The 16,059-nt window shown below is 36.4% G+C and overlaps 3 protein-coding genes across 4 annotated transcripts in view; 1 reads left to right on the top strand and 2 right to left on the bottom strand.

Annotated features, from left to right (window-relative positions):
* Positions 1 to 1,639, bottom strand: part of LOC306849473 (phosphatidylinositol 3,4,5-trisphosphate-dependent Rac exchanger 1 protein-like) — a 73,094-nt gene extending 71,455 nt beyond the window's left edge. Inside the window, exon 1 of the mRNA XM_079384518.1 lies at positions 1,058 to 1,639. Coding sequence (XP_079240644.1) covers positions 1,058 to 1,213 — 156 coding nt within the window. The 5' untranslated portion in view covers positions 1,214 to 1,639. The remainder of the gene's footprint in view (positions 1 to 1,057) is intronic.
* A 2,272-nt stretch (positions 1,640 to 3,911) lies between these two features.
* Positions 3,912 to 6,282, top strand: LOC306848905 (transmembrane protein 81-like). The gene is made up of 2 exons (XM_079383700.1): positions 3,912 to 4,006; positions 5,418 to 6,282. Exon 2 carries the CDS (start codon positions 5,471 to 5,473, stop codon positions 6,251 to 6,253), a length of 783 nt encoding a protein of 260 aa, XP_079239826.1. The 5' UTR covers positions 3,912 to 4,006; positions 5,418 to 5,470; the 3' UTR covers positions 6,254 to 6,282.
* A 3,171-nt stretch (positions 6,283 to 9,453) lies between these two features.
* On the bottom strand, positions 9,454 to 15,487 carry LOC306849158 (serine/threonine-protein kinase 38). Of its 2 annotated transcripts, none has more exons than XM_079384009.1 (14): positions 15,414 to 15,487; positions 14,244 to 14,380; positions 13,747 to 13,798; positions 13,458 to 13,580; positions 13,060 to 13,143; positions 12,848 to 12,971; positions 12,590 to 12,744; positions 12,157 to 12,259; positions 11,714 to 11,775; positions 11,403 to 11,520; positions 11,199 to 11,322; positions 10,868 to 10,963; positions 10,136 to 10,230; positions 9,454 to 10,016 (listed from the first exon to the last, which is right to left on the bottom strand). In XM_079384009.1, exons 2-14 carry the CDS (start codon positions 14,372 to 14,374, stop codon positions 9,880 to 9,882), a joined length of 1,404 nt encoding a protein of 467 aa, XP_079240135.1. In that variant the 5' UTR covers positions 14,375 to 14,380; positions 15,414 to 15,487; the 3' UTR covers positions 9,454 to 9,879. The 2 variants fall into 2 exon arrangements, with proteins under 2 accessions (XP_079240135.1, XP_079240134.1); XM_079384008.1 differs by having other exon boundaries at positions 15,371 to 15,477.
* Between the last annotated feature and the right edge of the window lie 572 nt (positions 15,488 to 16,059).

Genomic DNA, 16,059 nt, shown 5'->3' with positions numbered 1-16,059 from the left:
TTTTTACTTGCTAAGATACTTTATCAGTGCATTGAAATACTGTGGAGGGTCAGTGATGCTCCAGGAAGGTTGTTATATAGGACACATGCTCTGGGCTGAGCAGGATTGTATGCTGATGAGCACAACCCGGTTTTATCAAAAGACAAAAAAACAAGTGTTCTGAAAGTTACAGGGGATTTACTAGATTGCCCTGAAGACCATGTAAATCCCACTTCTCACATGAGTCACTGCTGATTTTATGAGACAGAGCTTATAAAAGGAAATGGCACATGACCAGGAAATATACTCTAATATAGGTTAGAGCTTGTTTGAATGACTAAAAAAGCAGTAAAAGTGACAGACTCTTGTTTCTCGGTTTGAAAGGGTTCACATCAACAGACGGAGAACAGAAAAGTACCACAATTAAGAAACTGAGTCAGTTAAAAAGTTATTCTTAATCAGTAGTGTGTAAGAAAGTTTAAAGGAGAACTTTTGATTTAAAATTGGATCGATGGTTTTAAACTGGTTTAAACCAATATGACAATGAAAACAGTTTAGATACATTTTTAAAAGAAAACAAAATATATTTCATAACAGAATAACAATCATGTTTTACCCAGTCATTTTTGTGTGTGTTTAATAAAATAAATGATGGAATTGATACTTGAGCCTTATTGTTTGGGCTGTAGGGGTCCATGAAGCAAAAAAGGTTGAGTTAAAGCACCCACTTGGAGGAACAATATTCAAGTCCTTTTAAAGCATCATTACTAAAAAAAAAACCCAAGAAGTCCCTCTACAAAACAGTCCCTTGTTTCATGTTTTGTTATTTATAAAATGTCACACAAAAAAACCCTCGACAACACTATTTGTTTTAGAAACGCTGTCTGTTTCACATTTTCTCCCTCTTCCTCTTTCTTGACGCCAGCACAGTGACAAAAACACAGCTTGACAGCTTCACCAGTGCCCGTTATCTCCAGTTTATGAGACTGTAACAATAACCGGGCGACTGCAACATGTAACCAGCCACATTGGTGCTCAAACTGCAACACTCAAGAGTGTTTGAACCCAGTCTACTTACCGACTGCAGAAATGCCAAATTTCTCACGTAATCCCGTTCAGTGTTCAATATCTCGTTTAAAACGCACAGTCTCAGGCGAAGCTGACGGTCCGACTCCTTGCTGCTGAGGTCCCCATTTTCTTGTTGACTGTCCTCCTCGGTGTTTATTTCGCTCATTTTTAAAAACCCTTAGCGGGAGAAGTCTCCAAACAAACAAGAGTACACGCCAGTTGTGTGAAAACTGATGTTAAGATGTGATAATTAATCCATTTAATCCGTCGCGCGCTGCACGCAACCTCGCGCCAGGATGCTGCAGGGGAAAATGTTATATTGAAACTAAAGAAACTTCTGTAAAAGTAGCAACACGCAACATCGAAATCAACCGCAAAGCAATTTGCATCTAATTAGAACACTTTCCGTTTAAAAGGTAAACTAGAGGAGTAGCCCACCGACTGCCTGCAGCATAAATAAGGAAAGTGACCAGAGAAGCGAAATGATGTGAAAAATGGGAGTGCACGTCACTGACCAAATCACTGACAAAACCGTGCAGTAAAAGCCGAAGTAGCGACTCCACGAGAGCTCAGTGTGGACTACATGAAAAGTGAGACCGTTGTGGGAGCTGTAGAGGGAGAAGCGAGTCTGACTCTGAGGGACCGTCTGCAAGTTGCACCGCTTGAACAATCACGTCTTCAGTTTACTGAACTGATGAACTGATCCCTTGCTATTTTTAGATGTGTGTTACGAGAAGATAGTTTCTTTTGATCTCTGGCATCAAGTCTGATGCATTCAGCATTTTTATTAATTAATTTGTTTGTTTGTTTCATCTTTTAAGAAAAAATAAAAATGAGTATTTTTATCATTAAAATGATGTCCACTAACATGAGATGAGTCATATTCTCTTGAAAAGCAGTCAATTTTTTACATGGAGAGGGTCGCCCCTTCAAGGGCGCCGCAATGTTAATATCAAATGACCTGCCATGTACCATCACAAAACACCAATAATTAATAAAAAAGTAATAGGAATTGATCCAATTTTTATAGTATGACACAAACAAACAGTTTCGGTGTAAAACCACAGCAGTTAGTGGTACATAAACTTGCATGCATGCAAGCCAATAGGTGTCAGTATATCTAAATCTAAATCTATTTGTAGCCTATTGAGATATGAGCCAGTGATGTTAATAAAGGCTGCCTCCAAATATGCATACTTCCCCACTATATAGAAGGTGAAAAAGAGTATTTAAAAGGAGCGGTGTGTCCGAATTTACAATATTCATGAAACTGTAGACAGAAAGTATCTGCAATACTTCGAGATTCTAAAGAGTGTATCCTTTACTATCCCATGAGGCAATGGAAGAGGAGTTTGAATGGCTGAGTAACAACGCTGGAACTGCAGGCCACATGACAATGTCAACAAGACAAATGTAGTTGCCTACATCTGTATTACATACTACGCGCATTCATCGTACTATATAAAATGTGCTTTTTATTTTGGACACAGCTCAAAACACTTCTGTAAGCAAAAATCATGTGAAAATAACCTTGATATTTGAAGTTTATTTGCAAAAACAGATAACAATTTTTTTTAATTTAAAGTTTTTTTTATCATGTTATAATGTTTTTATTGTGTTAGCTGTATTTTTTGTCATTTTTTAACCTAATCAAAATAACCCAACTGCAGTTTGATTGAGATTAATTGAAATGCACAATGAAAAAAAAATATTATTTAAAGTTATCTGTTTTTGCAAATGAACTTCTTTTTTTTTTTATGTCCACAGAAGTAAACATAAACACTCATATATGTTTAATTCAATCATTAAAGCCATTAGAAATTGATTTTCATGAATGGTTACAGGCCTAAAAATATTTACAGGCTTAAAGGCCTGAATTTAACTAGTTCAATTAGTTTAACTAGTTAACTAGAATTTAACACAATGGAAGTCAAAGGTCACCAAAACCAGAATTTTGGTTACTAGAATTTATAAAAATATATATGTGTTCTTTTGTGATTCACAGAACAAAGAAAGTCATACAGGTTTGGAAGGACATGAGGGTGAGTAAATGATGACAGAATTTTCTTCGCGGTTGAACTTATGTTCAACCGCAAACAATTATGTTCATTCTGCAAACAATGCTTGTTTGGTCTGTCAAGTCTTTGTTCGTACTGTCTGTGCCCTTGAGGTGATGCTTCCTCAGCATGTCAAACAGCCATTGGGGCCTGTCCACATCCTGTTTACCCATCACAAAAGACTAAGTTCTCTATCTCTCTATCTCTCTCACTCAACTTATATGGCCACCAAACCACCAGACTCCACCAAATGAATGGGCAAAAATGTAAAGGGTAAGAATGACTCGTTGGCCTGGTTTGAATCACTATTACCCCGCAGGAGTCTTTCAGCCCCAGGCATTTCATAGCTGTCTGACATTTGAGAGGTGTAATAACCTCTGGTTCTGCTTTACTTGGCTTGAGTTCTGCCCACACTAACTGTACATAAGTAGTCTAATAGACTTGCATGCCACTGCATGCTTTGACATAACTTAAAAACTTGTGTTTTACCAGTAACATAAATGAATATAGGTGACACAAAGATTACTTATTTGATTACAACTACAGCAACCCAAACCATTTAATCACACTGCATTCGTTCTGTGAGACTTGAGCGCCCTCTTGTGGCAAGATCGAACACAAACGTAAATAAAAACACGAATAAATATTAAACAAATAAAATATATTAAATATTTTAAACAAATAAACAGAGTCGACAGTTAAAGCATAATTATCTTTTAAGCACGTGCTTTCCCGCCTCAATTCAAGCACACGTGATAGACGCAACTGTTGAACAGACGTTCATATGAATATGACGTGATAAAGAGAATACAGAATCGAATCTTACAAGTTTCAGGGTTATCTTTTTATCTTTACCTTTTTTTATCTTTACCTTCTCATATTTTTTGAACACAGCAACTAAGGTAAGACCCACATATTCTTGTTTTTAAATGATAAGCGAAAATATCAAATACATATTTTTCCTCCCATAGTCCTAAGTGTAACATGCCAGTTTGCAATGTACATTTGTATTCAAAAGTATGCCGTATCAGCAAAATTTAAATTATTTTAAATAATTATTCACTTATGTTTTATTTAATTTTTTTTCCCATTTTATTTGAAACATTCCCAAACGTATTAACTATATATCTTGATTCTCACCTTTATAGATTGTTAGTTGATCTATAGTGGGCGATGGTCAAAGTAACCTAATAACGTAATCTATTAACTATGCATAACAACCTGTCTGTTTACTTAAGTAACAGATATTGTCGTCATGCCATAACATAGTTTTAATACAACTGACTTTATATTTAATGTGAATTTAACATTGAAAGTTAATATGAATAAAACATTGTAAGTTAGGTTAGGCTACTTATCATAACACTTTCATTGTGCAGAAGAGCAAAGAACATTTACATTATCAAATAACATTTTCACTGACAGTCTAGGAATCAAGCACTCTCAAAAACTCCCATTAAAATCACTGAAGCTGTTTACACTGTGAAATGAATATATAACTTACAGATTCATACACATATCTGCACTTTATTGTTTCTAAGGAGAGAATTCTCCAGTGTTCAGTCAGCGAGCGAGAAGAAAACAGCGGCATTTCAGCTATAACGCATCTGAACACCTCTGATCTGCCATTATATTCATAAGCTCAACAGCATCGTGTGTGATTGGTTATAATGCGCAGTGCTGTAAAAACTCGTCTGTCTCTGGCTCAGCCAATGCAGATTTGAATTTAGCAGCTGATGATATGACGCGCTGAACGATTTAATCACGCTGGTGTGATTGTATCAAATATAGAAAATATTATTTGGCTATTTTTTTGTCTTTTGGAAGTTGCATTCAAAATCCACTAGGCTCAAAAATGGGCATGCCGCCTCTGATCCCAAAGATTCCATATGGGGTTCAGGTCAGGCGAGTTGGCTGGCCAATCAAGCACTGTGATATCATGGGCAACAAATATTGATTTTGGATCATTTTGGATCAATTTTAACCAAAAAAAGTTACGGACTGCAGCTTTAATGAAACTCAAATATAAATATTATAATATTTTGAGATACTGTATTTTTGACTTTCATGAGCTGTAAGCTCTAATCATCAAAATTAAAACAAAAAACTTTTGAAATGTTTTACTTTACATGTAATGAATCTAGAATATATGAAAGTTTCACTTTTTTAAATGTTACACAAAATGTTACACTTTTTCATGATATTAAATTTTTTTTATATGCATCTGTATAAATATATATATATATATATATTCATTAATATTAATATTAATATATGGGCTTAAAGATTCTCATTCTGAATATTTTTTGGCAGCTTCACTTCACTGCTTCACTGATCACTGCTCCTCTTCAGTGTCAAAAATCACAATGGCTCATTCAGCACTTTGGCTGGTGTTGTTGCACTGGATGTTCCTGCACTCCCCAAGCAGGTGTACCAATTTAACCAAAGCCGAACTGCAAGAACTGGAGAAGATCAGCACCTGGGTCCTCACCCGCAGCTTTCCCTGCAGTGCCACCTGCGGGCTTGGCCTCCGCACTCAAGAGCTCTGCCCTACTGGGGGAAACAGAAACATCTCCAGCACTTCCTGCAAGATGAGGACCATCCGCTGCCTAGACACCTGGCAGTGTGGACTAAAGACCCAAACGGCAACTGCGGGTCAGCATCTGGTGCTTGACTGCTTAGAGGAAGTGATGGAAGCCATGGGCCGCTTTGCATTTGTGGTGTCTTGGCGCTTTGCCCGTGGAATCATCACATCTGATGACTCGTTATTCAGCCGGTATGAAGCCCTGAGCCTGGACAAGGTGGTGCTAGACCCCCTCGGAGAAGAGGATTCTGGGACATACCGCTGTGACGTACTGGACACCGACAAACGGAGAGTGAAGAGAATGTATAAAGGGGTGAAAGTGTTATCACCCAAAGTAGTGAGTTTAGACTTTGCTAAAGGTCTGATTCACTGGGAAAACCCAGAGAGCCTGTTTCCTAACATGACGACCACAGGAAACCCGTATCCCAGCAGCATTGTCCGAAACATGACGCTGATAAGCGTGTCCATATCTGCTGCAATGGCGGCACTCATCCTTCTGCTCTTGTGGGGTTTTTACCGGATAACACTAAGAAGAACAGCTCAACTTTCCAAGAACAATGTTTGAAAATGTTTCAAAGATTAAAAAGTCAAATTAATAGCCCATATTCCTAAGTCACTGATGAATAGAAGTGTTAAGAATGAGTTTGACCAAGTCACAAATGGGTGGGATTGAAAAACATGTTCAAACTATCTGTGTACTATTTATAGAGCGGAGCTGTTAATGAACGGTTTAGAAAAAAATTCACATTCACATTTGTGTTAAAAAGGTCAAACAGTTCACTTCATTAACAATGGGTCAAGTATAGTCACAGGTTCCTAATTTGGATGCCAGCAAATGATGCTTAAAAATATTCCTTAAAGGGATAGTTCACCCAAAAATCAAAACTGTCATCACTTACTCACCCACAAAAGTTGTTCTAAATCTACACGAGTTTCTTTCTTCTGTTAAACACAAAAGATAATTTGAAGAATATTGGTAACCAAACAGTTGATGGTAGCCATTGACTTGATTGCCAACATTATTCAATTATCTTCTGTTTAACAGAAGAAACTCCTACAGGTTTGGAACATCTTGAGGGTGAGTAAATGATGACCGAATTATCATTTTTGGGTGAACTGTCCCTTTAACTTGTACTTACAGCTACCCTACTTTAAAACAATCACATACATTAGAACAGCGGTTGATAGTTCAGTTGACAAAAAATAATTAACCATGACGATTTTCAGATTAAAATACATTTCAAACACAGTATGTCCTTAAAAAAAAAAAAAAAAAAAAAAAAAAAAAAACAATAAATAGGTCTACATAAAATATAAGATAGTATAGTGGCTTTTCTTAATTACATACAATTCAAGAACTGTATGCTATTTAATAAAAACAACAATTGTTGAGGGGACTTTTTAAAATTATTAATAAAAAAAATTATAATATATGTTTTAAGGAACAAAATGTTCCTATGTAAGAGGAACAGAAGAGCTTCACACTCATTTAAATGAACTGGTATTTTATTCAGGATGTTTAACAGGTCAAAGTGTGCCCACACCTCAAAAACAAACTCTCTATCAAACAAATAAACCAGTGAAAGGTGCTCTGTGAGCGCAGGAAAAATCCACAAACACTCTACAACTCAAACTTAAGGCAGAGAGAGGACACACGTCCACCTCCCACAGCAGAATGTGACATCATTGAAAACTGGAACTGTGTTCAAAACCATTCAGAAGCAGGAGTGCTGGATTAACAGAAAAAAATCTGACATCTCCTGCACCGAGAGTTTGTGAGCACTAGTGCCAGTGTGAATAAACTCCTTTATACACATTGGTGTAATTATTTCTTAGCTCGAAGTAAATATAGACCCAAAAAATATTAAGACTAGTCTATATCTGGTTAGGTGAAAAAAAAAGTTGCAGAAAGAATTACAAACTCTTACAAGCAAACAACACAAGTCATTCAGTGTGTATTTAACTAAATGTAATTAAATATTCATGACATTACAACTAGCAAAAGGTGCATTCTTAATCTTTGAGAAGGAAAAAAAAAGTCCTTTTTCTCATTCAAAGAGAATATCCTCACATTAGGACAAGGATGCAAGCAAGAAACTTACAGAAAAATAGGTGAGATTTTAAAACAGACACTATCATTATGACACGCTGGTTTCATGATCATTTTCAGCATGTGAGATACAGCAACAAGAGATACAAAACAGCCCAGCCTGTGATCTGCTCCTTGTAGACAGTGTATAATTTCATCAAGCCATCATTCATAAGCGATAACCATGAAAATCACCCTCACATATTCCCATTCAACAATAAACAAAGCAGCACAAAGAAAATCAAAATACAAATTCTCAAACTCATTCATAGCTCTTTGACTTGTCCAGCACACAAAAACATGTAACAGGCTGGCTCTCAGACAGCATGAAAATCTCCAGCCACTGTTACGTATTAAAAAAACTAAAATAATAATAATTATACACATCCAGACCTAAGACGGTCACATATTGCTCTAAGGATAAAAAAAACACACCATTCAAACACGATTTCATGCTACTTCTATTTGTAGCATTCTGGCATACAGTAATCTGTTATTTGAGATAATATTTCTCTAGCAGTATATTGTGTTCAACAGCTGCTCAGCTCGAGATCTAACAAGCAATTCCACATACGAAACCTTGGTCTTCACCTAAATGCTTTCACTCAAGCATTTAGGTGAATCTCAGAACATTCCAGGGCAGCCAATCCTAAATGAATGCAACTTCTAGAAGCCTCTTTTAATCCTCAAGATACATTCAATTTGGTCACAGAAAGAAGACATCTGGGTCCTGATTGTAGAAATATGACTCGGTCATTCGCTGTCTGGACTCTCACACACTTCTGAAAATCATACTTGCACCTCTGTTTGATTTTTACAAAGTCAGCCATCACAAGCAACATGCTGATACAAGCAGCTTCCAATAATGCAGACTGATTGGAACCATTATGGAATTATTATTTTGCTACAAGTTTATCCGTTAACAGCTTAAGAAAGTATAATTAATGCTGTATGAAAGCCAAAGCATCCACAACCAAACAACATCAAGAGTCAAGCCCATAAAGCCGATCAAATGTGGCGCCTCTTTGGTAATATAAAAATTTTGCATTGAACATTTCATCCCCCTATTAAAATGGAAGACTCGATCAAATTCAAATCCCTGAATAGTGTTGTTATTCACCTCAAGATGCAAAAAATGTGGCTTTGTTCCCTAAACTTCAGCAATGAGCCCCTTTATTAAGAAAAACAACAGCATTAGCACCAAGCAACTTCTGAATCAGTCAGTGGCTAAAACTACCCATTAAATCAAAAACAAAAGCTGGTCTGTTTGCTAGAGTTTGCTTGGTCTTTGACATCACCTGGTAAAGTTTCCTGGTGTCTTGATGAACAATTTGGTTTGATTGGCAAATGCATTCATGATGTTTCTGCTGGTATATAAGAAGGATCCAAATGTAAGGCAACATCTGCAGCACGGGGGGTTTGTGTGATTCACATTCAGATCAGACTGACTCAAGAAGCCCCATGTTTTCCATTGTCGCTGAGATCTTGGATGGTGAGCGCAACCAAAAAAAAAAAAACAGATGAGAAAAGTAGTCTTTAAAAATATGGATTTTCAAAACATCCATCTTATTGAATACAATGGAAGTTTTCAGATGTGTACAGCAGATGTGAACACAAAAAATGCTGAGACGGGGCTTCTACCACAAACGCTAGTTCTTGGAAATAGCTAATTGATGATCCACCTCTGCTAATGCAATTAAAATCAATTATGGGTGCAGGAGGTTTAACTAGCTTCCGTTCAAGCCCTTTTGTCTTTTTTTTTTACCAGTGTCAGAGTACTAAAATATCTCCATTCCAAAATGTACAAAATCTTGCAACCTAAAAGATGATTGCCTTAAATGTTAGATCCTTAAGAAGTAAAAAAGGAAAAGCTCAGGGATGAAATGAGCACATTCAAAGTGTTAAAGGAAAAGAAGCCTTTAGATATAACTTTGAACGTGTCTTTCTATGGATTGAGTGCAGATGGAGTCCATATCCATAAATGGGTGAGTCAAAACACAAGAAACGGATGATGTACGATCCTTCAGATGCGAGGAGGAGCAATGGCGAACGTCTCCTTATGGAAAAACAACCACTGAAAGAGTGCAGCAAGTTATCAAGTCCTATCTCTTCCCAGTTTTCATGTACGATGGGATGCCTCCTCGTGCGGTCAGCCCCTCAAAGCGCTTGTAGGTGTAGTTGATGAACACCCAGTCTTTACTCTTCAGATCTGCCTCAGTGTGGTTGGACACAGGAGCGACTTTAGAGAAAGAGTGAGAATAAGGAGTTTTAAAATAGAGAATAATATTTTTTAAATACATAAATGCCACAAAAAAAGTTGTGTATTTTAGAAAGCGTTACAACTAACTAAAAACAAACCTGAAGGCTGGAGGATGTCTGATTCAGGAAACTCGTCAAAATTGGAGGTGTCGTCAATGCTTTTGATCTCAATTGGAATAGCCGCTGGTCTCTCCCTAGGGGGAAAAAAATTGAGCAGAAAATCAGCATATTTCTGAAAGATCATGTGACACTGAAGACTAAAATAAATGCAGTCTTGGAGAGAAGAGTTTAAAAAAAAAATCTTACTGACCCCAAACTTTTGAATAATAGCATAAACGTGTTTGGTGTGTAAATGTCAGGCATAGAATAGCCATATAACCTAGATTTGCCTAAATAAGCAGTATACAGATTTAAAGAGCACACTGCATGGAAAAATGGATCCCACAAAGCAATGTGCTCTACTTGAGCTACCAACTGTAGCATGATGAATGAACCAGCAGTAATACAAGCCCTAAAATTACAGTTTTATTCCTATCCGATTATTTGACCAAAGTCATTTTAGAACAAAAGAGGATTAAACTTGAAAAAACAAACAAATAACTAAAAAGCTAAATAAATATAAACCATTTCCTGAATGATAACTGTATACTGCGTGCTAAATTAAACATGCAATGTGACAAGGTCATGTGACAAATTAAGAGAGATCATTTGACAATGTAGCATATAACGGTTTCAAATATTAATAATTATTATTTAAAAGACATTATACATTAATATTAAGATGATTTCATTACTCAATACCAGTTTAATCTGTGTGTGATTACAGTTTACCTGATATGGTCATAGTCCACTCCCTCAAAGAAAGGGTTAGTTTTGATCTCCTCCACTCCAGTGGCTCCAATCCTGTGTTCACTCTCACAGCAGAACCTGGCGGAAAACAACAAAACATTAGGTGAACACTGAAGAAAAACAGACTGCTTAAAATAAACCATGTCTCATGTTGGTTAGCAGCATGGTTAATGAAAGCATAATGCACTGGGTTGAGAGAAGAGCTACAGCTAAGATAGAGTACAAAATAATGGTATAGAATCACAGCAAAAAAGATGAAAATAAAGCCTTATAAAAAGGAGTGGGAGAATGATAGGCAGTGAGAAGGATAAACCTGAGGATCATATCCTTGGCCTTTTCTGAAATTGGGACCTCAGGTGGAAATGTCAAAGTTTCCCGCCAGTTCATCACTTTCCTGTACGTTTCCTGAGGTGTCTCAGAGCAAAATGGAGGGTAACCTGAAAAACACCCACACAAACACTTTAGTCATATATAAAAATAAACACTTATTTTATTTATTAACCAAAAATCAACTCACCTATCAGCATTTCATACATAATGACGCCCAAACTCCACCAATCACAAAGCTTGTTATACCCATTTTGCATAAAAACTTCTGGAGCGATGTAGTCGGGGGTTCCAACAGTGGAGAAAGCCTGAAAAAACACAAAGATTTTTTCTACTATTTTACTTCTGATGCAACACAAAAAACATCTAATGGATTACACAAGAGTCCATCGTAACCCTTCTATGGTACTTCTACAATCATAAACTACCATATTAAGAACACGGTCATTTCACAATAACTTCCTGAAACACTGGATCTATGTATCAAGAGGAAACTCTTACCAACTGTCTCCTGTTTCGTTTCCAAGTTTCTGCTTTCCTCTTTGAGTTCATGTTCTGGATCGCTGAAGAAAAAAATTAATCCAAAGTTACTGCCACAAAATCAGCCATGCAGCCCCTTCATTAATTCATCTACAATACCATTCAAATGTTCTGGGTCAGTAATTTTTTTTTAAAGAAATTAATTAAGCAAGTATGCATTAAATTTAAACTGCTGAAAAGACATTTATAATGTTACAAAAATTTCTATTTCAAATAAATGCAGTTGTTTTCAAGAACCCAGAAAAAAAAGAATCATGGATTCCATAAAAATTAAGCAGCACAACTGTTTTCAGCATTGAGAATAATAAGAAAAGTTTCTTGAGTAGAAAATCAGGACATTAGAATGATTTCTGAATGATCATGTGACTTTGAAGACAGGGGTTATGGACAGTGACAAGTCTTACTGAAGTCGCTGGGAAGGCTGTGATTAAAGTTTCTGTAGAATTCTGTGCGGTGAGCTTTCTTCAGACCAGTGCATAGGCCAAAATCAGACAACTTCACATGGCCCTGAAAGAGCAAAATGATGTTGCGAATGAGAATCGCTCATTAGATTAAAGCTATGTGACCCTGCTAGGCAATTAGATTGAGTGTCACATGTTCACGTCCGAGTTACCTATAGGGAGGTCACATGTCAATACTAAAAAAATTATGTAATGACATGAGTCTTTATACAGTATCAGTAGTACCAAGTGAAATTTATCTGATACTATTATGGGTTTTAATTTAATATTGTGACAAATGCCTAAATTGATCAGAATAATGTCCTACTCCAAAAACACTTTATTTGGCTAAAGATAATTGAGTTTGATAATTGAACTGTTTAATATATTTTTTTACCCTTGAGTCTAGCAAGAGATTGTCTGGTTTGATGTCTCTGTGGATGAAGCCCATCTGGTGAATGGAGTCAATAGCCAGCACAGTCTCAGCAATATAAAACTGTGTGGCCTCCTCCGTTAAAGTGTCTTTCTTCATCAGTAGAGTCATCATGTCACCTTGGAAAACACACACATGCATATATCAGTCATCCTTTGGAGTGGCTTTACCACTCTTTGATTGTAAAGGTTTCTTTGAAATGATCTGACATCCTGCACTCACCTCCAGGCAGAAACTCCATGATGAGGTAGAGGTTCATTTTATCCTGAAAGCTGTAAAACATCTTCACCACCCACAGACTGTCTGCCTCTACAAGGATGTCCCTTTCTGCTCGAATATGACCAACCTTGAACACAAAACAGAGACCTGTTAACAAGACAAAGAACCTTAAATGTCATGTGTGGACATATGTGACTCCATCAGTGAAGACTCACCTGTTCTTTCTCAAGCATATCAGCCTTACGCAAGATTTTCATGGCATAAACGTGTCCTGTGTCCTTCTTCTGAACTAGCCGCACCTAGAGAAATAAAGAGGATTTTAAATGCGAAAAAAAACCCCCCACAAAATACACTACCATCCAGTTTTTTTTTTTTTTTTTTTACATGAAAAAGTCTTTTATGATCACCAAGGCTGCATTTATATTCAGTAAAAACAGTGATATTGTAAAATATTGTTACAATTTAAAACAACCGTTTTCCATTTTAATATTGAAAAAAAAAAAACAATGGTAGCGTATATACAATACACAAACTGCCGCGCAGCTAACATATGTATGCTAAAAGAGACAATTTTTTTTAATTCATGAGGTCTTCAACAGAAAGAATCTCATACCTCTCCAAAAGCTCCTCGGCCAATCACTTTGAGTGACTCAAAGTCCTCTAATCCAAGCCGTGTTCGTTTGAGACGAAGAAACTCAGTCTCTTTCCTAGCATGCTCAGACCGCCGGAGACGCTTCTGCAGGACCAGAAAAAGCAGAAATTAAATCGACTGTTCACATGAAATTACATTCTGAACTTCTGTGTGTTTTAATATTTAACAAAACCACCAGTATCTAGATCAAGATTCTTGTAAATGCAAGCAAGTAAAATACTTTCACAAAAAAAAAATCAGAAACGCTCACCTCTTCATCACCTAGTCCCTCTTGATCCATGACCTTCTCCAATTTCTGCTGCCTGTAACAGATAAAGGAAAACTTTTAGACATGTGATGAAACACTAGCACCAAGTGGCAGAATTGCTTCATCGCTCCAATGAAAGGTGTGGTCATCTAGTCTGACATAATTTCAAGAGGAACGGAACAGACCGTATAAAGGGCCCCTGGAATTTGGGAGGTTCTTAAAGAAACACTGGGTGATAATGACAGATAGTCATCTCACTATATTCACTCAAACCTACAGTATGTGGAGAATTACATGCATGTGTTCATTTAGACTTGCTAAACCTGTTCACTAGCAAAAGTTTCAAAACTACATTAGAGAAAGTATTTGAGAAATCCTAAACATTTCTCACTTATTTAAACCAGTAGCCTACATTGGCTACTTCCTGGAAAAATGGAAAAGTCTATACCTAAAAATATCATTAAAACATAGAAAAAGTATTTTGCCATTTTGGGTCTCACCTCATTTCCCTTTCCTCATGCTGTGATATCAGGTTGCTATAAAAATTCTCCAGCGTCACTTTGGCCATGGTGACCCTTTCCTTAGTGTGGTTGCTCATCGAGGAGCAGGACGTCTGACTTGTCATCGCCATGGTTAACTGGGCAGGAGAACCATGTTGCATCAGAATGGACAAAATTAGATATGTTTATAACTCCAAAAAGGATACAAATATAATCCAGGTTGTTTTGACACTTCACAAATCAGAGCTTTGAATCTGATATAGTTAGATACAATGCCTCCCTGTGTTTAATCTATGAGAGAGGTTTTTAATTTTTCAGATACCACGGACCCCCAAATACAACCATTCTTTCAATTACCAGATTCCCAGGGGCTTCTTGTGCAGGTATTCAGTGAAAGGCAGCATTTAACATAAGCTACAACATTTACACTGCAAGCCAAAGTCCTTTAACACTCAATCCTTCTCTTCCCACAAATCCCACGCCTGTAAGGTCTGACTGGCCCCTTTGTTGCGCGGTGGCCAAAACAAGCATTAAATACCGGCTGGAAACGTGCATTTGCGTTACTCTGCTTGGAAATGCAAACAAACGCTATATTTGTCATCTGACTCAACTTCCACAGCTGAGGTCTGGAAGACAAGCGTTTGCAGACAGCAAGGGGAAATTTACTTTGAATAAATCGACTGACTAATAAACATGAAATGAAACCTAGTTGACAACGAAAATCATAATGACATAAACATACTATCTGATGAACAACACTTTATTAATATTAAGTCCATCATGGAGAAACAAGACTGACAGAAAAAGGAAAAAAACAAACAGTAAACAAGCACACTAAAGTTTGTCAGTGCAAACCCACGCTTTTATTTATGCAGTTTTACAAGCAAAATCAAGACTAATAAATTATTAAAATTCTAATAATTGCAGGCCTAAAGAGCAAGTATGTAAAGTAAAAACACAAGAACTATTCTCAGTAAGACTGTCAGTCTGCTAGCAGCAGCCGCTAACTGTCTGTTCAGACTCATCTGCTCTCATAGCAAAGTGTGAAACGGCTGAGATACAGCTTAATTTATTCAAGCGACTTTGGCAAAGTATACACAACTACCGAAAACAAAACTATTACTTACTTGCAAACTATGTGTTTGTTTGAAATAATACTTGTTTGCTTACTTTCCACTCGACCTCAAACTGACTTGAGCTAGTGGACGACGACGGACATCATTTCCTTCTTCCGGGTTTGTGCTTGAGTGGAAAAGAGAACAAAACAAAAGTCCCCTTTCTATCGACAAAAATGTAATTTATAAAATTAGATAAATTTTATCAACCTTTCTTTGATTAATTGACGTACTGAAAACAATTATCTTTCATTTCATCCATAAATTCTTATGCAAAAAACTATTTGGGTTTGTTTACACAGTGCACACATATTTCTTTCTGTTTTATTGAAATGTAAAACAAGTACCCATTTTGTGATTTAAACAACAACAACAAAAGAAAGTTCTGTTTATATGGTCAAAGAATAAAATAGAAGAAAAATGAATGATTTTTATAAGGGACACCAGGGCTAGTTATACTAAATATTTATTTGTAAAATGTATTATTATTAAGATAAGTCCTTGACAAAAACATAAGGGAAAAATATATATAGGCTTTATTGGCTAAATTTAAACAGTAAAATAAAAACATAAAACACTCTATTAAACAGTGAAAATAAATATGAACCATAAAATACTCTATAAAACAGTGACATGATTATAATTAATAGAAATGTATAAATGTATAACACAACCTGACACTGAAAAAGCTCTTGTCGTGT

The sequence above is a fragment of the Barbus barbus genome, assembly GCF_936440315.1.
Source record: "Barbus barbus genome assembly, chromosome: 29".
Classification (NCBI taxonomy): Eukaryota; Metazoa; Chordata; class Actinopteri; order Cypriniformes; family Cyprinidae; genus Barbus; species Barbus barbus.
This window is presented reverse-complemented; position numbering and strand designations above follow the sequence as displayed.